The sequence below is a fragment of the Bos mutus genome, chromosome 19 (assembly GCF_027580195.1).
Source record: "Bos mutus isolate GX-2022 chromosome 19, NWIPB_WYAK_1.1, whole genome shotgun sequence".
Taxonomy (NCBI): Eukaryota; Metazoa; Chordata; class Mammalia; order Artiodactyla; family Bovidae; genus Bos; species Bos mutus.
This window is the reverse complement of record NC_091635.1, coordinates 27,472,214-27,495,712: the sequence shown is the minus strand read 5'-3', so window position 1 is coordinate 27,495,712 and position 23,499 is coordinate 27,472,214. Positions and strand designations below refer to the sequence as shown.

General features: G+C 52.9%; 1 protein-coding gene across 1 annotated transcript; it reads left to right on the top strand.

The window, feature by feature from the left end:
* Positions 1 to 210: 210 nt before the first annotated feature.
* On the top strand, positions 211 to 23,071 carry TNS4 (tensin 4). Its single transcript, XM_005898041.3, has 13 exons — positions 211 to 285; positions 4,095 to 4,623; positions 10,845 to 11,268; positions 12,352 to 12,776; positions 15,256 to 15,342; positions 15,673 to 15,798; positions 17,223 to 17,315; positions 17,408 to 17,485; positions 18,742 to 18,813; positions 19,683 to 19,851; positions 20,634 to 20,702; positions 20,959 to 20,985; positions 21,484 to 23,071. Exons 2-13 carry the CDS (start codon positions 4,185 to 4,187, stop codon positions 21,623 to 21,625), a joined length of 2,151 nt encoding a protein of 716 aa, XP_005898103.1. The 5' UTR covers positions 211 to 285; positions 4,095 to 4,184; the 3' UTR covers positions 21,626 to 23,071.
* The last annotated feature ends 428 nt before the right edge of the window (positions 23,072 to 23,499 follow it).

Genomic DNA, 23,499 nt, shown 5'->3' with positions numbered 1-23,499 from the left:
CACACCGGGCTCCAGTGCCCACCAAGGCCAGGCTTCCCTTCCCTGCCTGTGCCAGCCCCACCTGAGCTGGTCCAGACAGGCGGGTGGGGCCTGTGGGCTGTCAGGCCACGTGTAGGGCTGGTGGGGAGGAGGGCAGGCGGGCTTGGCTGGCTGCTCTTAAGGCGGGGCTGGAGGTGAAGGGCGCCTCCCTTTACTCCTCACCTGGGCTCTGACCAACCGCCTCACTTCGTCTGTCCCAGGAGCCAAGAGTGAAGGCAGAAGCGTCTTGCTCACCCTGGACAACAGGTAGGCGCCTTTATTCTTCAAGGAGAAAAGAGGAGGAGGCTCAGCCCCTTCAGCCAGCCCTTGTCCCCAGTTTTTCTCCTCTCCTGGGGCTCAGAGTGAAGGTGGAGACAGACAAGATGGTCCCAGGACCACAGACTCAAGTTCTACACTTTGAGGGAACTAAATCTGTAGCCCTCAGTGTACAGATGAGAGAACCAGGGTCTGGGGAGGGGAAGGGGTTTGCCCAGGGTCCTGAGACTTGGGAAGGGAATAGACCCAGAACCGATCCTCCTGTCCACCAGCCCAGAGCCCTCAGGGCCTGGCCATTAGCCCCGCCCCACCCCCCAACCCATGCTGGATCATTCAGAGGCCAGCAGGAATCCTAGAATGGGAGGGAGAGGGTGGGCAGGGCACGGTTAGGGAAAGACCTTCACTGCCCCTGCGGGTCCCTGTCTCCTGTCCCAGGTCTGCTTTTCCAGGTCTAAGTGGGGACCAGGGGACGATCAGAAGCCACTCTTCCAGCAGGGGGGTGGGGAGGGGATTGGGCTAGTGAGGTGAGGCACTCTGCGGGACACTTGTCCTCCCCTCTGCCATCCTCTCCCTCCACTGCCCTGGGCTTGTAGGAGGGAAAGAGTGAGTCAGGAGAAGAAGCTGGCAATGAAACTGACAAGGGGATTTGCCCAGGAATCAGGATCTCCCTGCCTCCAGAGCCCTTGGGAACAAAGAAGGAGATTTGAGTCCCATGGGTGGGCAGGACCTATAAATAAGACTGAGTTGGCTGGAGCACTACGGCCCCCCAACATACACACACAGAGTGCTGAGCCCAGGGGTCTTCCCCTCCCCTTTTGATCAGGAAGGAAAGAGCTAGAGACGTGTGCTGGTGGGGACAGAAGAAAGAGTGTCCAGGAATAAAGGGGTGAGGCCAGATCCTGCCCTGGGAGGTCTGGTGGTGCTTTGGGGAGTGTCAAAAGTGAGAAGACTTAAAGAAAATCCCAAGGGGCTGCCTAAACTTTGCTCAATCTCAGGCCTGTCCCACTGGGTTCTAGAATCCCAGAAGGGGCAGAGAAAGGTGAAATGGATCTATGAAATCTATGAAACAGTGGCAAGGACTATGGGACCGGGAGCCAAGATCACCTGAGTTCAGATCCCAGTTCCACTCTGGGTGCTGTGAGTTGTATGACTTCAGGCAAGTCCCTTAACCTCTCCAGCCCCACCGTAAGAGTACTTTCTTCAGAGAACCATTGAGAAAACAAGATGAGTACATTTTAAGTGTCTGTTACGATTGCATTCCCATTATACAGGTGGGACAACTGAAGCCCAGAGAGGAAAGGACACTTGCCCAGGGTGGTATAAAAGCAGATTCCAAATCAGTAGGCAGATATCCTGGATCCTAGTCCTGGGGGAGGAACCAGGTACCCAGTGCATTCCCCAGAGACCATAACCCTAGGTCCTCTTTGAGGCACAGCCAGAAAACCTTCAGGGTGTGCAGAGATCCTGCCCCGACAAACCCAGGGCGCTTGGAGCCAAAGCTTGATGTCCTTAGCTGCCCCTAGAAAGGAGTTTGAAGGCCCATTCCTCGTTCCCTTTCACTGCCATTTATAGACACGCTTCCCGAGCCTAACATGTGCCTGCCCCCTCCAGGATCTGGCCAAAGAGAAGTCTGGCAGCAGGTCTAGCAGGAGCCTTAGGCAACTCACAGTCCCTCTCTGGACCTCAGGTGTTTCTCTGCATTTGAACTCCATGTGATATAAACAGTTAAAGGTCGAAAGTCCAGGCCTGGGTTTAAAACCCAGCTCTATCACTTTTCTGGATGTGTGGCCGACACAGATTTCTTAACCTCTCTGAATCTCAGTATCTTCATCTGTAAAATGGACTGGTAATAGGGGTGCAGTACTTCCTAGGGTTATGAGAGGATTAGAAGAGTTATCATGGGGAAAGTCAGTGCCTGACACATGGTAAATTCTCAGTAAATGGGAGCTCTTATTATTTATTATTATGAAGGCGTTATATTCTATATAAGCCCTGATTTCTAAGTAGTATTTAGAATTGTCCGATAGCTTTTACAAGCAGGATCTCACTGGTTCCACACCACCTTCTGGGAGGATATATAGCAGGAATTCTTATTTCCATCTCACAGATGAGGAAACTGAGGGTCAGAGCGAGTCCTTAAGGAACTCTTTGAACTGGGGTTTGAATTCAAATCTCCAGACTCCGAAGTCTGCATTCATTTCATTTGCCCCAGACTGGTCTCAATGACTTTTCCGAGACTGAGGTCTAACTCTAAAGCAGAATGTAATAGACATATCTTGGAAAAGGAGAAAAGTGGAGTTGGGGAGTGCTAGGGGCAGGGGGAAGGTGAGGCTCAGGGCAGGCAGTTGTAGCACAATCAGCATGTCCCAGCTCCTTACAGTTTTCTTGGCAGCCTCTGTTTTGGAACCTCTTACCTCCTGGAAGAAACTGCTATCATGTAGCATTAAGGCTAAACAACGGGAAGAACTTCCCACAGTCAGGAAGCCCGGGACGTCTCTTTCCCAGATGAGCCCCCAGGGAGTGAATATCATCTGATGATGTCACTCCTAAACTCTAAACTATTCTGTGGCTCTCCATTGCCCTCAGGGTTGAGTCAGCACTACCAAACCCAGCCTGCAAGGCTCTGCAGGGTCTGCCCAGCCTGCCTCCCCAACCCCAACCTCCCCTCCATTCACCCTAGGTTCTCTCTGTTTCCCAGATGCTCAGTAACGTCTTGTGATCTCCTCGGTCCATCCAGCCTCTGAATACACCTGCCTCCTCACCCCTACCTGGTGTGCCCAGCCAGCTCCTGTTTTTCGTCCTTGTCTCCGTTTACATGTCCCTTCCTCCAGGAAGTCCTCCCTGGCCTCCCCCACTCCCTGGCCTCCCCCCTCCCCTTCCCTGTGCCCACTGAGTCCCTTCTGACTCCCCTCCTCCCCGATGACACTGTTGTGATTGCTCACCTGCTTGCCTGTCTGTTTCACCAACTGGCCCAGGCTGAGTAGCAGCTAAATGCAGGGGCCCTGACACCACACAGCTGGGGTCCAATCCTACCCTGACACCCATTGGCCTGACGACCTTGGGCAAGTTGCTTACCTCTTTGTGTCTCAGTTCTCCCATTGTAAAATGGGATAATAATAGCATCTACTTCATAGGGTTGTTATGAGGATTTTAAAAGGTTTTATACACCAGAGCCTAGGTACATATAATTACTCAATGAATATTAGCTGTGCCGTGCTATGCTAAGTCACTTCAGCTGTGTCTGACTCTTTGCGACCCTATGAACTGTAGCCTGCCAGACTCCTCTGTCCATGGGATTTCCCAGGCAAGAATACTGGAGTGGGTTGCCACGCCCTCCTCTGGGTGATCTTACCGACACAGGGATCTAACCTGAGTCTCTTACATCTCCAGCATTGGCAAGTGGGTTCTTTACCACTAGCGCCTCCTGGGAATCCGGAATTTTAGCTATTATTTATTTTAAAAGTAAGGCTGGAACATAATAGGTAGCCATCAAACATCTATTGAGATTATTTTATTTATCCATCACTTGCATACTGCTTATTATGTACTAGGCAAGTTCTAAGTATATCATAAATATTAACTCATTCTATAGATGAGGAAACCAAGGCACAGAGAAGTTAATTAACTTCCCCAACGTTGCACAGCTAGTAACTGGGGGAGCCAGGATACAAACCCCAGGCAGTCTGGCTCCAGCAGCCATGCTTTTAAATGAGTGAATATATATGCCTTTCTTTATGGGGAGGGGAGGCAGAGGTTTCATCCACAGAAATTACTCAGTTCCCACCCCTGGCTTCTTTCAGGTCCCAGGAGCTCCCAGTTGGCAAGTGACAACTGTGGGATGTGAGTCTGGCTGGAAGCCAGAGGTAAACTGCCAAGTCACTGCCCTCAACATGTCACAGGTGATGTCCAGCCCCCTGCTGGCAGGAGGCCCCGCAGTCGGCTTGGCTCCCTGTGAGGAACCCAGGAGGGCCCTGCACCCAGCCCCCAGCCCCAGCCTGCCGCCGCCATGTCCCTACTACACCACGGAAGGCTGGGGAGCGCAGGCGCTGATGGCCCCCATGCCCTGCAAGGGGCCCCCTGGCAGGCTCCAGCCAGCCCCACAGGCTGGAGCCAATGCCAGCTGCCTCCTGAAGGCCCCAGGGGAGCAGGTCTCAGGGGCTCAGGAAGACCTTGACTCCTACATTGACTTCTCACTGGAGAGCCTCAACCAGATGATTCTGGAGTTGGATCCCACCTTCCAGCTGCTCCCTCCTGGGCCTGGTGGCCCCGAGGCCCAGCCCACCCAGAGCACTACCTTGGGAAAGAAGAAAGAAGAGCCTGAAGCCTTGGGTAAGGAACTGGGGCACAGTGCTGGGAAGAGGACTTGGGGACCAGTCCTTATGAGGAAGGAGTTTTCTATCAAATCGGAGGAACACAGAACAATGTCCTGTTGGGGACTGCTGTGCGTCTCTAAACAAGTTTCTTAACCTCTCTGTTTCCTCCGCTCTATACAAGGGATAAATATAAGTAGTCCTCACTGTCCAATTCTATTTGGTTCTTGAGTTTGGAAAGTGATGGATACCTGTTTTATGTAATTTCTCAAAGAATTAAAATAAGCTAATACAGGTAAGAATACTATACGATGCCATGCATATAAATAAGAGCTCGATAAATGTGTGGTCCCTGAATCTTAGTCTTCTGTGGTGTCTCTCTTTAGGTTCTAACTTGGTCCCCTGAAATTTTTATAGGAATAGTATTTTCACCTCACCAGTAACGATAGATGTAAATAACTTCAAGTATAGACATAGTCAAATAATTAGAACATGATGAATTTTTGAGTATTTATTACTTTGGTTTTTAATATGTCACTACATTGTAAATTTATATAGTTTACTCTTTAGTAATGCCTAAAGCATCAAACTATATTAACTTACAATGTTTACATCATTTAGCAACAAGCTGAAAAAAATATTGAAAATTTAACAATCAGCTTTTTTGAGCTAGTTCAAGCCAACTCCAAGATACCACCACCTCCACAATTGTCCAGAAATCTCTGCATCTGGCTTTAGTTTCCCAAAGAGTTTCAAGTATACATTGAGGATGAGGATCATGGAGCAGCAGCCCCATTAGACAGGCTGGAAGACTGAGGCCTCCAGGGGTTTAAACAATCAGTGTGTGCTAGAGGATACAGAGAAGATTAGAGATGGGATCCAGGAGAATTTCTGCTTATTGAGCATTTATCATCCTATCCAGGCACTTGTGTGTTGAGCAGTTAATAATTGAACCTTTGATGATAATAATTTGATCCCTCCAATCCACCTCCATGAGACGAATATTTTATCCTCATTTTACAAATGAAAAGACTTGGTTGATGGACTTGAGTGAGAAGCCAGTGTAGCCTAATCACTGGAGTCGTGCAAACCTTGCACAAGCTGCTTACACTTCTTTGTGTCTCAGATTCTTCTTCTGTAAAACAGAGATGAGTTTTCACCTCAAAGGGTATTGCAAGGATTAAAAGGAATAACATCTGATGGGTGTTTATCACAAATCCTGGGACACTATAGGTCATGATCGGTGGTGGCTGTTTATAGTCAACGTTGGAGTTGCATTTAGGACCAGCTCCAGGACAGTGTCAGACCCTGGGGTGGAGGTGAGCCCAGCACCCAGGTCCTCTGGCACCTGGGTTCCTGGGCTCTAGCCGGCCTTCTGCTCCTGCTCCCGGAGCATTGCCTACCAGGCCTGTTAAATGAACCACCTCCATCCCTCAACAGTCTTTTGCTTCTTAAGGCCAGTCGTGGGCATGTCTCTGCAGAAAAGATAGCTTGGGCCTAATTATCACTGGCAGGAGCAAGCCCGGGACTTTAATGCTCATGCCCCAAGGCAGGGCTTCTATGCAGTCAAGGCCAACTAGGGTGAGAGCAGTTTCTGGGTAGCGTGCACATGTATGGGGTTGGGGTGTTGACAACAAGGCTCTTCCTCCAAGGGACGGATGGGCAGTAGTCAGGCCTTTCAGATGCCCTAGGCACAACCTGCTCTTGTGAGGATGTGATTACCAGACTCTTGGCAGCAGGGGGCGCCAGAGGGCAGCAGTGGTCCCAGGGTCCTGATGAAGCCACCTAGCTCCCCTTGATGGAATTTCTAAAAATCCTCTCCTCTTTCCTCTGCCTGAACACCAGTGATGCCTGGGAGCTCACTACCTCCTAGGGTATCCAGAGGGTCAGCTCCCTGTTGGAAGTTCTCTGCCATAACAAGAATAGTGAGAGCCTGCCTGTCACTGTGGTGACTGCACCTCTCTCCCCAAACCCTCCCCTCAGACCACTGCTCCTGGTGACAAAGCTCTCCCCGGCCCACAGCCCCTCAGTGAGTTTTCACCCAGCCAAATGTGCCCAGTGTGCAGGGCCCCTCTGTTTGCACTCTCACTCGTCCTACTTTTGGCGTGTTGAGTGGAAGATGTTCTGTAATTGTGATGCTAGCAGACATTCACAGCTTCTCTTTGTCCCAACTTGGCAGAATCAAAAGTTAACCATTGGCTATTCTATATCGATCCCTCCCTTAAAAATGTATAGAGGGATTTTTGTAAGCATGATCCCAGCGTCTACCCTGGGAAGAAAATAGTGGAAACCTTATTTACAGATGAGAACACTGAGGCTCAGGGGGAGGAAATGATGGCCACAGTCACACAGCTAGTGAGTGGTAGGTCAGCTCAAAGCCCAGGCCTCTGGGCTCCAAAGTCCATATTCTAACTTTTCTTTCTTCCTCGGAGCAAGTTTTCTGCCCTCCAGGGCTTCACTGAGTTTACACCACCACCACCCCTCCAGTTTCTCTGCCTCTGCGTCTTGCTGACCTTCCTTCAGATTAACCAGAGGCGGGCCAGGGGCGACATGGTAGCGGGGAGCAGGCATGTATCCACCACCCCCAGGGAACACAGCTTCTAGAAGCAAACACCGTATCCCCTCCTCTGCCACCCCTCCCCATCCTTGGAACAGACCTCCATTTTATTTTCCAGAATTTCTGCCAGGCAAGGCAGTTTGCCAATCCTGAGTGAAGGGTGTCTAATAAACGTCTGTCCGCCCCCCACCCACACAGGCCCCCCTCCACCCACCCGGCCTGGTGCCGGCGCCTGCATCCACCCAGCACTGCTCAGACTTGCCCCACGGGCCTGTAAACAGCAAGTGCACGCAGGTGATGGGGTGGGGGCCCCGCCACCCCAGCCACATCCACCTCGAGGCCAGGCTACAGCAGCGGGAGTGACTCACAGCTCCAGGACTCCTCCCTCCCTTCCTGCCCGAGTCTGCTTGCTCTTTCTCAGTCCCTCAGCTAGGCCTTTGGTCTCTCTTCACCAGGCCGGGAGACCCTCCCCAAAGCCGCTGAGCTCCTACTTACCGGTAAGGCCTTGGCAAAGGGTCCTGAGGAGCCTGTCTCTGTGGAAGAGCTCCCTGCAGACAGAGTGCAGGAGCAGGGATCAGTTTCCTCAACCCTTTCTGTAACATTATTCATGTATTTGTTTGGCTGCTCTTAGTTGCAGCATGCTGGACCTTCCATCTCCACTGCGGCATATGGGATCTTTAACTGTGGCCTGTGGGATCTAGGGCCCTGCATTGTGAGCGTGGAGTCTTAGCTACTGGATCACCAGGGGAGTCCCTCCTCAACCTTTGTGAGCCTTGACTTCTCATCTGACGTGGAATTAAGAATGTTTCCTACCTCAGTCAAGATGTCATGCGAGTTAAATGAGCTAACACAGGGAATATGCCTGTGGCAGTGCTAGCCCACAATGCTCAGTAAATACCAGCCTTTGTTTTAAAAGGGGCCGTAAATCTTAGCTCTACCCTTACATTTCTCCAAGCCTCAGTTTCATGCACTGTAAAAGCGGGCCTGCTGGCACTGGGCATAAGGGCAGTCTTGAGGTTTGAAAGGATTATGAGCATAAACACTGTGAAAGTGAAAGTGTTAGTCACTCAGCTGTCTCCAACTCTTTGTGACCCCATGGACTGTAACCCACCAGGCTCCTCTGTCCATGGAATTCTCCAGGCAAGAATATTGGAGTGGGTACCCGTTCCCTTCTCCAGGGGATCTTCCTAACCCAGGGATCGAACCCGGGTTTTCTTCATTGCAGGCAGATTCTTTACCATCTGAGCCACCAGGGAAGCCCATAAATACTATAAAGACCGATTAAAAAAAAAAAAAAAAAGTCATGCTTGCCAACCTTGCAGAAGAATCTACCCCAGTCCAAAACTTCCCTTTCAGAGCCCACAATACATTGTACCAAATATTCTCTTGCCCTCATCAGTGGGACCCTTACCTTAGCCAGAGTATTAGCCAACTGGCCAATACTGTCCCCCAAAAGCAGGTGGGCAGGAGACGCTCTTTGAAGCCCACCATGGACCATAGATCCTCACTTTACAGATGAGGAAACTGAGGCTCAGAGCAGTTAGGAAAATTACCTGATGATTCTTGGCGGGAAAGTGGCAAAGCCTAGACTCACACCTAGGTTTGTTTGTCGACAAAGCCAGGCCTGTTCCTCCACCCCCTGGGACAGCATGCCCAGGTCGACCTGCCAGCCTCCCCTCTCCATCTGATGCAATCCTCCACCCCTACCCAGCCCAAGCAGGCTCAGACAGAGGCAGTAACCATGAGCAGGGCTAGAAGGTCCTGAGCCAGAAGGTCCTACCCCAGAGCAGGCTAGGGCAGGCAGGGACTTCGGGGGTGGTGAGGGGGGATAGTGCATGCACCAGAGCCCAGGGGGGTGGGAGGCTGGCAGATGGGAGTTAAGTGTACAGTTTCCCATGACTCTGCCCTAGTCTTCATCCTGGGAAGCCAGAGGCAGGACTCACGACCCTCTAGAAGGGAGCAGCTCAATGACCCCCTTCGTTCATTTCCTTTCCCAGAACAGCACCAAGAACAGCTCCCCTCCCCAAAGTCAGGAGGAGAGGTACCCATCCCCCCATGGGCAGAACCAGAGGGCACCCCACTCCAGGGAGGAACAAGAGTCCTAGGTGCCCCCACTAGGGAATGAAAGAGCATCAGAGTGAGTCAGCAGCCTCGGGTGCTAAGAGTCTACAGCTCAGTAAGGCAGGCATGCCTTGCCCCCAGGGAGTTCTGGCACGCAAGTGAACCCTAACGCTGACTTGTCAAACTCCAAGGTGCACCCAGCTCCCCTGGGATTTTGCTAAAATGCAGATTCTGATTCGGTAGGCCTAGAGTGGAGCCGGAGATTCTGCACAATCTCCCAGCTCCCTGGTGAAGGGATGCTGCAGGGCCGGGGACCACAGTGGTGCAGTCCAGTACACGGTGAAAACACCTAGGGAGCTAAGCGAACACCCTGAGGCCTGGGCGCACCCCTGGAGGTTCTGATCTAATTGGCACCAGATGGAGCCTGAGTTTTAGGACTTTTCGAAGCTCATCTGGTAATTCTAGCATGCAACCAAGTTTGAGAATCCCTGCCTCCGTTGCAGGCACAGACATAGAAACCGCTTTCACCAGCCAAGTAATAGAGGCATCTCAAGATGTGACCAGTGCAGTCATTCCGGCTGGGGAGTGGAACACACACGAAGGAGAGGATCTCTCAGCTTTAAAAGGCTTACTATGTGCCAGACGCTGTGCTGTGCCACCTACCTTCATCTCAGTTCATCCTTACTGTAACACCAAGAGGCTGGGTATAGCCACCCAATTCTACAGGCCTGGAAACTGAGGCTCTAGGTGGTCAAGTCACTTCGCCAAGCTCTCAGAGAGCAAGGGGCAGAGCCAGATTTGAAACCCAGGTCTGTCTGACTCCAAAGCCCATGTTCGTGTCACTGTCTCTCCACCCACGGGCAGTTGTCACAGAGAGGGTGACATTGAAACTGGTCCCTGAAGGTGAAGCTGGAGGCTGATCCTGATTCCAACAAACATCTCCCTGGGCCTCAGTTTCCTCATCTGTATAAGAAAGGGTGGTGGTCCAGTGGTTAAGACTCCACACTTCCACTGCAGGTTACATGGGCTTGATCCCTGGTTGGGGCACTAAGATCCTACATGCCTTGGGGCACAGCCAAATTTTTTTAATATATGCGTGCTAAGTCGCTTCAGTCATGTCCCACTCTTTGTGACCCCAAGGACTGTAGCCTGCCAGCCTTCTCTGTCCATTGGATCCCCCAGGCAAGAATACTGGAGTGGGTTGCTGTGCCCTCCTCCAGGGGATCTTCCCAACCCAGGGATTGAACCCACGTCTCTTAATGTCTCCTGCATTGGCGGGAAGGTTCTTCACCACAAGCACCATCTAGGAAGCCCACATATATATGGGCTTACCTGGTACCTCAGACTGTAAAGAATCTGCCTGCAATGCGGGACACCTGGACACAGCAACCCACTCCAGTATTCTTGCCTGGAGAAGTTCCCATGGACTGTAGCCCACTAGGCTCCTCTGGTAGGCTACAGTTCATGGGGTCGCAAAGAGTCAGACATGACTGAATGACTAAGCACAGCACAGCACTCTCTAAGAAAGAAGAGACCAGATGGTCTTGAGGACTCTTCCAGCATCCTTGTTCTGCGAGTCTAAGCTCCCTGGTTTCACCAATGCTCTGCTTCTCTCCCCAAAGATATAAAGTACATCGAGGTGACCTCCACCAGGTCAAGGTGCCACGATGGCCCGCGGAGCTGCTGCAGCCCATCTGTCACCCCACCCTTCGGCTCCCCACGCACTGGTGGCCTACTCCTTTCCAGAGACCTCCCCCGAGAGACTCGAAGCAGCAGCGAGAGCCTCATCTTCTCTGGGAGCCAGGGCAGGGGGCACCAGCACCCCGCTCCCCCCTCGGCAGTTCCCTCCTCTCACCCCCCAACATCTCCCAGCATCTCCATTCCTGGCATGGGGAGCAAGGCCTCAGGCCCCCACGGCTTGGGCTCCCCACTGGTGGCTTCCCCAAGCTTGGAGAAGGGGCTGGGGGGCCAGGGCCCACAGCTGAGCAGCAGAGTCTCCATGCTGTCAGGCAGCCCAGCGTCTGATGTCAGCTATGTATTTGGAAGGTAGGTAACTCCCACTACAGCTTCTGATGTTGCCTTCATCACACACACACACACACACACACACACACACACACACACACACACCCTAAATCAGACATCCCGCTCTTTCTGAGCAAAATCTGGGACTGTACCAAAAATAAAAATGAATGTTCTCTTTTATGCCATTTGGCTCTCAAGCTTTCCTCAAGCATTTAGAATATCATTCAATATAGGAAAATCTTGACTTCTATTTACCTCCTGGGAAAAGAACTACTGCATTAATGAGGCTCACCTGTATCCTGTCCAGCCCTCCTACAGCCCATCTGTAGGAAGATTTAAAAAAAAAAAAAACTAAAACACAGAATATAAACAGAATCGAGGGTCTGGGAAAAGCTTCCTTCATCTTTGTTCCTGGCAAAACCTAGCAGGAAGGAAGCAAATCTGGCGGGGCATTATTCACAATCGCCCCAGCGCAGTTCTCTGCAGGCTTCTGAGTAGAGTCACACACTTACCCATCTTGCCCTGGAAAACCAAACCACAGGACCTCTGTCCCCCATACCAGCTCCAAAGTCACTGTGCCCAGGCAGTCCCTGGCAAGGAGACTGGGATTCCACAGCCATGCGTTGGCATGGGCCTCTGAGCTCAGGGAGAAGCCTGGCTGGCTGCAGAACTGGCCTCTTTCTCTTCCTCCAGCTGGAGAATTCCCTCTGCATCAGTCATGGACATAGTCCAGCCCAGGTCCAGCCTGTGTGCCGGATTCTTGGGAATGCTTGGGGATGGGGGGTAGGGAGGATGGCTGGTATGACAACTCAGTTGGATGGCTTGGAAGGCAGAGGGAACAGAGTCCCTTGCAGGGGGCAGCCCATTGGCTACTTTAATTGACCACAGACCCTACATTGCAGGTACACTCCTATATCCATCAGCATCCCTTAGGGCTCAGATGGGCTCTGGGGACGGGGTTGGGGGTGGATGGGCGAAGTATACAGTTCTCTGACCAAAGCCACGGGCACCTACATCACTAAATTCCAGAGCCCAGCTCTGGCCCCAGACAGTCCACTCCCACCTCCTAACACTCTGCCTTCCTGCTGCTCTCTCCCCTCACAGCAGCCAGTCCCTCCTCCACTCCAGCATCTCCAGCCATCAGTCATCTTCTAGATCCTTGGAAAGCCCCAGCAGCTCTTCCTCCAGCCTCCACAACCTTGGTCCAGTGTCCCTGTGTACGAGAGCCAGTGACCTCCAGGTCCCCAGCAATGCCACCCCAAGCATGGGCCAGCCCAGAGCAACCCGCTCCCCACCACTGGCCAAGGAACATGCCAGCAGTTGCCCACCATCCATCACTAACTCCATGACGGACATACCCATTGTGCTGATCAACGGTTTCCCAGAGCCAGGATCTCCCCCATCCCAGAGGACCCCAGGACCCCAGGACTTTGTCCGCCCTGGGGCTACTTCTTCCAGCACGCCCTGTCCAGCCACCAGGAGCCACAGCCAGACCCTGCCAGAAGCCCCTCCCACCGCATCCCCGGAGGGTAAGTTGTAAACCAGTCAATACCTCTCGCTTTGTAAGGTTTGGCTAATGGAGAACAGGCAAAGCACCAATGCATTTCTTCAAGAGTGGGTCAATACACTGATTAAGTACCTACTGTGTGCCAAGCACTGTGCCACTTAGTAGGAACACAGTCTAGAGAGGGGGAAAACCCAAAGGGTTACTGCAGAGTAGGATAAACACAGAAGTAAAGAGATGTTCTGAGTCTTGTGAGGCTACAGAGGAAGGAGTGAGCCTTTTTACCTGGAGAAGTGGGGAGGCCAAAAAGTGGATCAAAAGTTCATGGCCAGAGCAGCAGAGGAAGGGCTGCCCCAGCAGAGGGAACAGCCAGGTCAGAGGTATGAAGATGTAGAAGCACATGGCATGTTTAGGAAATGACTTGGATGTTGGGCTGTGCAGGGTGAGGTCATTGGGAGTAATCTGGGGCCAGATTGGGAAAGACCATGAACACCAAGCTGAAGAGTAAACTTTACCCTTTAGGGACCAGGAGACCCTCAGTTCAGTTCAGTCACTCAGTCGTGTCCGACCCTTTGCAACCCCATGAATTGCAGCACACCAGGCCTCCCTGTCCATCACCAACTCCTGGGGTTCACTCAAACTCTTGTCCATCGAGTCAGTAATGCCATCCAGCCATCTCATCCTCTGTCGTCCCCTTCTCCTCCTGCCCCCAATCCCTCCCAGCATCAGTCTTTTACAATGAGTCAACTCTTCGCATGAGGTGGCCAAAGTATTGGAGTTTCAGCTTTAGCATCAGTCCTTCCAAAGAACACCCAGGACTGATATACCCTCTGAGACTCTCAAACCGGAGAGTGATGGACTCAGAGGCGCATGCTCAATCCATCACTCTGGCAGCTGCGCGGCAGATGAATTGCAGGGCCTGGCCTGGCAGGGAGAGCAGTTTTTATTTGGTTCTGTTTGGGTTTTCATCACAAAGTGGTCCAGGGCGAGGCAGAGGGTGGAGGAGAGCAGACAGAGCCAGGAGACCCTCAGGATATGGAAGCAGCAGGCTGGGTGACTAACCCAGGAGAGGGAGAGTCAGTCCTAACTCTGACGTTGGCGGATGACGAACACAGACGGGGCAGGACAGGGTAACGGAGACAATGCATTCCAACTCAGACAGCTAAAAACCACAAAACAGCAACCACCCTCCTCCCTGTAGTCATGAACTACAGGCATCCAAAAAGAACAAAGCCAACCAGAGCCCAGAGCAGTAAACACAGGCTAATCCTTAGCACCCTGGGGTCTCTCTCTCCCAGGAGCAGAGCCCCCCACTGAGCCCCAAGGACAGGAGGCCTGCTTGCCTGTGGCTCAGTCATCTCCTTCCCGGGCTCTCAGCCCTCACATGGCCACAGACATCAAGGTATTCCTGGGGGGTGTGAAATGCTCACTCTAGCCCGCTGCTCGTTCCCACCCACGAAGCCATGTCAATGAGAACAAGAGAAAATGAGGTGACAAGCATGCCTTTGAACATTTTCCTAGGACAAATCGTTTGCAGATATCAGTACATTTTTTACGATGAGTTATTCTCAACTGGCAGTAACACACCTTTTCAAGATGCTGAAACCGAGAACCACTGCTCTCTGCCTTTGTTGTTGTTCAGTCACTATGTCGAGTCCACCTCTTTGTGACCCCATGAATTGCAGCCAGGCTTCCTTGTCCTTCACCGTCTCCCAGAGTTTGCTCTAACTCATGTCCATTGAGTCGGTGATGTCATCCAACCATTAGGGACCCAGGGAAATGGGGTGGGTGGAATTTTCACATCTCAAAGAGCACATTTATTTGGCCTGGTGATATCCCCATCCAGGGTTGGTGATTCCCAGATAATCACACATTATCCCTGGGATCTTAGCAAATTCCACCAACTATTCTCAAGACAAGATTCAGCTTCATTTCCGAGTTGTTGGAGCATTACAGACCCTCACAGGATTTCTGGTTCACTCAGTTACCTCTGGGTTTCAGGAGGGAAAGAGCCATCTCAGATCAGAATCCGACTCCATCTCCGGACTCCTGGATGCTCTTCTGCCCAGATCTGCTGTCTTCCTTTCCTTTCTCCTTTTCTTCATTTTCTTTTGCAAACTGAATATCCCCACCACCACCAAGAAACTCATAGGATTATTAAAGGGGAAGAAAAATGTAAAGTCAAGCAAATGATGCATCTCAGAGTCTTTTATTTATCCCGTTTCTGTCTCTACTGCGTAATATTCAATTTGAGAAACTGTTTCTCATTGAATTTTTAATCTATTTGTTTGTGATCTGTTACCAAGGATACAAGGGTAGATTCCTAGATGGCACAAAGCCCTGGGATTCTTCTGATGGACTTTGCCCCTTTAGGGAGCTGGAGATACAACGGAGTAGGGATAGGGGAGGATGGGTTGAATGGGACCGCTGGGCAGAGAAAGGGGAGGGTCTCTCAGTTCCCCTCTATCCGGCCTACAGGGTTCTCCTTCCCTGTCTGTCTCCAGGTCCTGCCAGGGACATGCAGCCCACCATGAAGTTTGTGATGGACACATCTAAATACTGGTTTAAGCCAAGCATCTCCCGAGAGCAAGGTAAAATGAAGCCCTGATTCAGGGACTGAGTGACCCAGGAATCAGGTCTGGGTCCCGGCACCCCACATCGGGCAGATGGGGCCCTGGGTTCATGTAGAGGAGGGAACAGAATGGCAAATTGCAAGTCCAGGGAAGGGGGTGTTGCTGCAAACCCCATGACCCAAGCAAATAAAGACTGTAGCAGGAATGGTGGAGGTTAGACAACAGAAAGGACTTCCTGGGGACCAAAGGCAATTCTGTACCATCTGCTCTATGAGGACCCAATTGGGCTGAGGCAGGGAGGGTATCCCGGTGGGGTGGTGACTCTCTCTGACTCAAGGATTGTTCCAGCCATCGAGCTGCTGAGGAAGGAGGAGCCGGGGGCTTTCATCGTGCGGGACAGTTCTTCATACCGGGGCTCCTTCGGCCTTGCCCTGAAGGTGCAGGAGGCCCCCACACCTGCCCAGAGCCGACCAGGTAGGCTGTCTGTGTATTCCATCAAGGCCTCTTAGAGGCACCTGGGTGTGGTGGGTTCCAGTCCCAGCTCTGCCGCTCACCTGGGGGTAACCTTGGGCCATTCCCATAATGACTCCTGGGAGGATCGACCTTGGTGTCCCGGCACTGAGGCTCCCCAAGTCCCCAGACTCCTTGCTCTACCCTCCGGTGGGAAGAAGAGGAAGGTCCCAGACCCCCTCCAGCCTGCGCTCTTCTGGTATCCACCTCTGTCCAGACCGGCTTTCTCACAAAGGAATGTAATGTAGTAATAACGTGTGAAAATGAGACCCTTTTGGTTTGGTCTGGTTTTCTCAAATAAGAAGTAACTAGTAACATTTTATATCAAGTTTATAAAGTTTGACTTTTTTTCCTCCATGAATTCAATTTATTTTTATTAAGTAAATACTGGGCTTTATGAGCTTCCCCAGTGGCTCAGTGGTAAAGAATCCACCTGCAATGCAGGAGACGTGGAGACCTGTGTTCAATCCCTGGGAAGATCCCCTGGAAAAGGAAATGGCAACCCACTCCCAGTATTCTTGCCTGAAAAATTCCACGGACAGAGGAGCCTAGTGGGCTACAGCCCATGGTGTCGCAAAGAGTTGGAAACAACTGAGGGACTACACAACAATGGCGTGTATGCTAGCTTAGCCCCTGTGGTCTTGCACTCAGCACACGTGGATGGAGCACCCTACCCCAGACACTGTGCAAGGCACCAGTGAAACCTCACTGAGGACAGAGACAGGAACAGACCATTGCATTACAGGGTTCCTGGGCCACAGCCCTTCATCGAAGGCCCAGGATTGTAGCTCTTACACAAGGAATGGATAAGGGAACTGACAACTCCCAGAGGGAGTTAATGACCCCTGAACCAGCAAGTAATAGAGAAAGAGGATAAAAACCCCAAGTCCACATTCTCTACACCACACCTCTCTGTTCAAATAAGAAAGTGACCTCTGGGCAGCGTTAGTTATCAAGGAAGACCTGCCAAGGAGTCCCAAGAAAGCAGGAAGCTGTGGGCTGGTGGAGAAGAGGCCAGGGGCGTGGTGCCCCCTCCCAAGGCCAGCCTGGCGCCAGCAGGGACCATATGATGGAGAATGATAGCACCTGGGAGGGAGTAAGAAGGGGGAGCGGGAAACCCAGCCCAAGAGTTATTGAAACCAAAAGCAAGGTCTCCTGAAAAAAGAATTGCACGTGTGCATACTAAGTCACTCAGTTGTGTCCTACTGGACACAAGGCTTTGAGCAAAAACGTAGTCGGCACCTCCTTCATGGGACACCTCGAGGATAGGATACCTACCTGCAGTCCCACCCAGAGGCAGGGGGATGGACAAGTTAACCTCTGGATGGACTGGAAGAGGCGGGTCAGGAAACAGGTTGCACTTCCATCCACATGCTTTCTCTGACTAGGCGAGGACAGCAGTGACCTCATTCGCCACTTCCTCATCGAGTCTTCCGCCAAAGGGGTGCATCTCAAGGGAGCAGACGAGGAACCCTACTTCGGTGAGCTGAGCCTCTCCAGCCCTCAGGCCCCTTCCAGGCAGGGTAGGTGGCCTGGGGAAGGCTCCTGATGCACAGCTTCTGTTTCCTCACAGGGAGCCTCTCTGCCTTCGTGTGCCAGCACTCCATCATGGCCCTGGCCCTGCCCTGCAAACTCGTCATCCCGCAGAAAGGTGGGCTGGGGCTCCGCACCTGTTCATTCTCAGGGGTCACCTCTCACCTTACTTAGGGATCATGTTAGTGTCCCAGTGAAAAGTGCGTGCTCTGGAGTCTGTCCACATCTCCACCTCCTAGCTATGAGCATCTGAGAAGGTCAACCTCACTGAGCCTCTGTTTCCTCATCTATGAAATGGGCACAGTTAGCATCACACCTACTTCTAGGCTGAGTAGGGGGTGAAATGAAAAAGCTCAGGCAAGGCTTTTGGCACAACGCCTGGTACTGAGTTGATGTTTGAGAAATAGCAGCTCTGTTTTGGAGAGGAGAAAAGAAGCATAAATCTGCCCATTCGGCCAGGTTTGGTTTTTACTTCCAGGTCCAACATTTACTGGTAGGCTACAGTCCATGGGGTCGCAAAAAGTCGGACACGACTGAGTGACTTCACTTTCCAACATTTACTGGGCGTCCCCTCCTCCATTCACATCTCACTCCAACCCTGTGAAATAGTCACTGCTGTTGCTGTCCCCATTTCACAGATAAGAAAAGGAAGGGTCGAATCTGAACCCAAGTCTCCCTTACTGTCTTGTTCCAAAGTGTTCAGGGAGCTAACAGAGCACAAAGGTACAGACAGCTGTTTCATGAACCCCAAGGAAGAGGATTATGAGAACAAATGATCAATGGGTGAAATTTGGGGAGAAAGAAAGAAAAGGAAGATTCGAGGCATTAAGTAACTTCCTCAAGGGCACAGAGTCAAACCTCCAGCCCAAGTCAGGGAGCCCTCTCCAGAGCTTACAGCCCAGCACAACACCAGGTGCCCCCACATCTCAGGGTGTGCAGGAGAGCTGGGGGGGTTCAGGGAGAGGAGTCAAGGCCAAGGGAGCCGCGGGTGTGGTGATGGCGAGAGCCTCCCTGCTTTCTGCAAAAAAAAAAAAAAAAAAAAGCCTGGCTTTGGGGCAGGGTCCGAAAGAAGCAGGAGGTCAGGGGCCTCTGAGGCCAGGGGCCTCTGAGGCCAGGTCACTGCTGCAGTCCAGGGGCCGGAGGCGGGAGGGGGAAGGAGGGATCAAAAAGCTTGCCAGCTAGGCTTTGGGGGAGCCCAGGGCAGCTCCGATTGCCTAATTACAGGAATCACACCTGGTTTCTCAGCCAAGTCACTTCCTGAAGGTGGGGGCGGAGATGGGACCCGTTTGAAGGGCTGAATGAGGCCTGTTCCTAGGACGGGGGTCCACTGACTGCACCCCACCCCTGGGGGCCTGTTCCTTTGCTTTGGCTCAGAATTGGGAGGTGGAGACGGGGCCTCCGACCCCTCTGCAGATGGCCAGGCCTCCTGTCTGAAGAAATCTGCCGGTGAGTTGGGGGGCAGGGTGGGGAAGGCTTGGCTGTGCCCCGCCCCAGGGCACCTCCCAGCCCTGTGCAGGCACATGCAGGTCCACACGTGTTTCCCATTGCTGCTTTATTTCTCCATCTTTAACAAGGTGCCACATTCTTCCCTCTGCCTGTAAACCAGGAGATGAGAGGCTGAGGGCAGCAGGCCAGGAGGAAGAGGGGCAGGAGAGGAGGGGCGGGCGTGGTGAGGCTTAGAGCCCATCCCACATACAGGGAGCACACATGGATAAACTAGGTTCTCTCTGGGTCTGAAGGGCCTGGCCCTGGAGAGGGCATCCTCCGTGGAGAGTCAGGTCTGAGTCCTGGGGGCGGTCTATATGGGAAGGGTCACTTTTCATCACATCCAAGGGCCAGGCACGGGTCAGCACCTGGGTGACTGACAGCTCCTATTCCGTGCCCCAAGCACAAAGGCCCCTCCCCATTCCCGTCTCCTCCCTCTTCTCTCAGCAAGGAGCCAGGGCCCTGCGGTTGGGGGTCAGGGGTAGGGGTGGGGGCAGCACCAGCCATGGGACAGAAGGAAGGTTTGCCTGGACACCCCTATACACACAGGGCAGCATCCCGTCCTTGCCTCCTGCTGGAGGGCCAGAGGCCAGAGCAACGCAAACAAGAGATGACCCCAAAGTCCTCTGGGGTTAGCCCCAAATTTCAGTCACCCACACAATCCCTACCCACCCGCCTGATGGCTCAAAGAGGAAGCCTGCTAGATTCCCCAAACAGGATGGCATTCCTATTCCCCAGTTCTAGGCAGAGGGAGAGCAGGGTGACCTCCACTCACCCAGTGGATTCTGGCAGGGCCCCAAAGCAGTATCTGCACCCGCCCCCCACCCCAGGTTGCCATGCCCTGTACCTGAGCTCTGTGAGCGTGGAGACCCTGAGCGGAGCCCTGGCTGTGGAGAAGGCCATCTCGGCCACCTTGGAGAGGGATGTTCTCCCCACGCCCACCGTGGTCCACTTCAAAGTCACCGAGCAGGGCATCACCCTGACTGACGTCCAGAGGAAGTAAGGGACTTCCCTTGTCCTGGGGCTGCGGAGCTGGGCAGGGTGAGCTGGAGGGGATGGCTGAGGTGGCTGTGGAGCAGTGGTAGAGCTGGAGTTCAGGCTCCTGCACCCAATGAGGTCAGTGATGTGCTGAGTGACTCCAGACAAGTTCTCTGCCTTCTCTGGGCCTCAGTGCAATGACTACTTTCTGAAGCCCCACTTCATCGTGACTGATGGATTTGGAATTAACAACAGTCATAGGGCACTGATTAAATCTGTATCCATTGATGGAGCATCTCCTGTAGGCCAGACTCTGGGGGACCAGTGAGATCGCTCCATCCCAGGCTCAGGGATTCAGTCCAGCAAGATCCTGGCCCTGGGCTGGAGGAATAAGAGATGACCAGCAGTAATTGCGTGCTTAGTCGCTTCAGTTATGTCCAACTTTTTGTGACCCCATGGACTGTAGCCCATCAGGCTCTTCTTCCTGTGGGGTTCTCCAGACAAGAATACTGGAGTGGGTTGCCATGTCCTCCTCCAGCAATTTCTACCCTCCAATCATTAAGTGGGCGATTGGGTGGGTTGGTAGAAAACCCCAATACATAGGACACAAGGCAGATGACCTTCATGAAAGGAGAGAAATACAAACACGTGTCCAGGGCCAGCAGTGAAAAGGTCACAGCAGGTTGTCAGGGGTCATGGAACTAGGAGGCTCTTGGAGGACAGGAAGCTGGAGACGATGGAGGTGGGCCAGGACACTGGGACGGGCTCTCATCAGCTCCCCTTCCCTCCCTGCCTCCTCCCAGGGTATTTTTCCGGCGCCATTACCCCCTTGCCACCCTCCGATTCTGTGGCATGGATCCCGAGCAACGGAAGTAAGTTCAAGTCTGGGCCAGACTGAAAAGGCCAGCCAGGGTCTAGCTGCCCGCTGACTCTGGGACTAGGGTCCCAGACAGAGCCTCTGAACCTCAAGGGGTGAGGAGCAACAGAATGAAGGGAGGGAGCATGGTGGGGACAGAGGAAACACAGCTGGCCATTATCGGCTCCTCCCACCCCGCGGGGCTCAGCCAGAGTTCTGTGAAATGGAGCGGAGAATCGGTACCCAGGACTATCTTTGTTCCTCTCCCACAGGTGGCAGAAATACTGCAAGCCCTCTAGGTAAGGCCTTCCTGTCCACTCAGTCAGTCACCATGAGAGGTCTCCCTGGGGCAGGGCCCGGACCCAACACAGGGAGGGAGTCAGGGAAGGAGGGAGGCCCCATGCTGACCTTAAGAGCCCATGGGTTTGCTGAGAGCACAGGCCCTGGCCCTCTGGGAGCCACCAGTCTGAATGGGGTGGACAGGAGCCTGGGAGCCCCGTCTTCTCGGGGAGGCACAGGCTTTAGTCTGGAGGGACCCTCCAGTCTGCTGGGGAATACACAGGTCCTGTCCTCAGGGGCCCTCATTCCAAAGGAGAGAAACCCAGATCTTAAACTCAGGGATCTCCCAGTCTGACGGAGGAGGCACGTCCTCCCGCTAGGAGAGCTCCCATCATGACAAGGTGCTGGGTTGGCGAAGGGCAGGAAGGAGGTGCTGGGCTGGGGAAGGGCTGAGTTCCCCAGCTCCCAGTCTCGTGCCTCCCTGGGCTCTCCTCACCCCGGCTCTCCTCTCCCATCAGGATCTTTGGGTTTGTGGCCAAGAGCCAGACTGAGTCCCAGGAGAATGTGTGCCACCTCTTTGCGGAGTATGACACGCTCCAGCCGGCCTCACAGGTCATCAGTCTGGTGGGTGCTCTGCTGCAGGACCCAGAAAGGATGTAGGGGAGGGAGCTTCCTGTGTGCCTTCCCAGACATCCCAAGGGGCTTGCTCAGGATCCCCCCTCTGCCCTGAGCAAGAAGCCTTTTACCACACTGATGGACCAATCCACTGGACTGGAGGAGAACGGTACCAGGTTGAAACCCTTGAACTCACTATGACCTTCAGCAGCAACCTTCAGCCAGACCTGCTTCCCTCCCGGGGTTCAGTCTCTTCAGCCTTAAAGGAGCAGGACTTCCCTGGTGGTCCAGTGGTGAAGAATCTGCCTGCCAATGCAGGGGACAGGGGTTCGACCCCTGGTCGGAGAAGATTTCACATGCCACGGAGAAACTAAACCAGTGCTCCACACCTACTGAGCCCACGCTTTAGAGCCTGTGCTCTACAACAAGAGGCCGTCACAGTGAGAAGCCCACACACTGAAACTAGAGAGTAACCCCTGCTTGCCACAACTAGAGAAAGCCCGTGCACAGCAATGAAGACCCAGTGCAGCCAAAGACAAATAAATAAATGTTTTAGAAGGATACTTTAAAAAAACAAAAGGAGGCAACAGACAGGATCAGCTGTCTCGGACATCTGTGGGTATCTTAACAAGCTCCCTATGATTCTGAAGCAGACCCACATCTGAGACCCCCACATGAAAATAACCTCTGAAGACTCCTGACTCTGTCAGTCTGGACACTACCAACACAGCAGCTTGAGCTACAGACCTGTGACCCTCGTTTCACGGCAAACAGTAGGTGCTGGGTAGGGCCCCAGGGGCCATGGCCAGAGGCTGGCCTGAAAGCAGGTGGTTGGCAAGGATTGAGGACCAAAGGGGCCTCCCCAGTGGTTCAACAGGAAAGAATCCACCTACAATGTAGAAGATGCAGGAGACGCAGGTTCGATTCCTGGTTCAGGAAGACCCCCTGAAGGAAGGCATGGCAATCCACTCCAGTATCCTTGCCTGGAGAATCCCATGGACAGAGGAGCCTGGTGGGCTACAGTCCATAGGGTCGCAAAGAATCAGACACGACTGAAGCGAGTTAGCACACAAGCACGCATGCACAAGGACCAAAGGAGGGATGGACTGACTCTCTTTCCCTCATCTGTTCCTTTCCCCATTTCCTTGACAGCTTCTTGAGCTGCTATTCCCAGGACAGAGCTAGGTCCGCCTGTCCTGGATTCTACAGGCCAACGTGGCCATGGTTGTTCGGCAGGTAAGCATGTGGGAACTTGCCTTCATGGTCAAAACAGATGATTCAGCTGTCCTTAAGATCTTGATGTCTAGTCCCCTCCATTGAAAATGAGCATCAGTTCCATCTCTTCTTTCAGCTTCTCATAAGCAAGTGTGTCACGGCTGCCCTAGAGCTACTTGTGTCACCCAGACCCGGAGGTGGGGACAGTGAGCACCCCTGCTCACTAGAATAGACACAAGGGCCAGCTCTCTGGTTCTGCCTCAGACCCAGCCTTGCTAGTCCCTACACACACACACACACACACACACACACACACACATGCATGCACACTGCCCTGTACACTGCTGGGGTGGCAACTAGCCTCATAGCCACATGAGGGCAGCAGAGAGTCAAGAATGCAAACGGGGAGCTACCTCCAAGAGGCTTGGGGAAGTGGGCGGTCTTTCCTGCCCCACCTCCACCAAGACCCCCAAGAAGTTGGAACTGTTTGTCTGGCAGACCTGGGGACCTAAGGAAACCACACTATGAGAATGCAAGACGAGGCTCAAGGAAGAAGCCCACTTTTGCTCTATGAAAGACCAGTGCCTGACCCCGCCCAGCTGGGGGCCCTGCCAGAGAATCATTATCTTTGGCCAAAGTTGGGCCTGAAGGGTTATTATTTCAACCCAGGAAACCAAACCAGACTGAAGCGGTCCTGGGCTGGC

What these genes read in the sequence shown, in the direction of transcription:
- TNS4 (XM_005898041.3), top strand. Translation starts at nt 4,185, where the DNA reads ATGTCACAGGTGATGTCCAGCCCCCTGCTGGCAGGAGGCCCCGCAGTC. An exon ending in AGACGAGGAACCCTACTTCG is followed by an intron (nt 17,316 to 17,407) that starts GTGAGCTGAGCC and finishes GTTTCCTCACAG; the next exon opens with GGAGCCTCTCTGCCTTCGTG. An exon ending in CTGACTGACGTCCAGAGGAA is followed by an intron (nt 19,852 to 20,633) that starts GTAAGGGACTTC and finishes GCCTCCTCCCAG; the next exon opens with GGTATTTTTCCGGCGCCATT.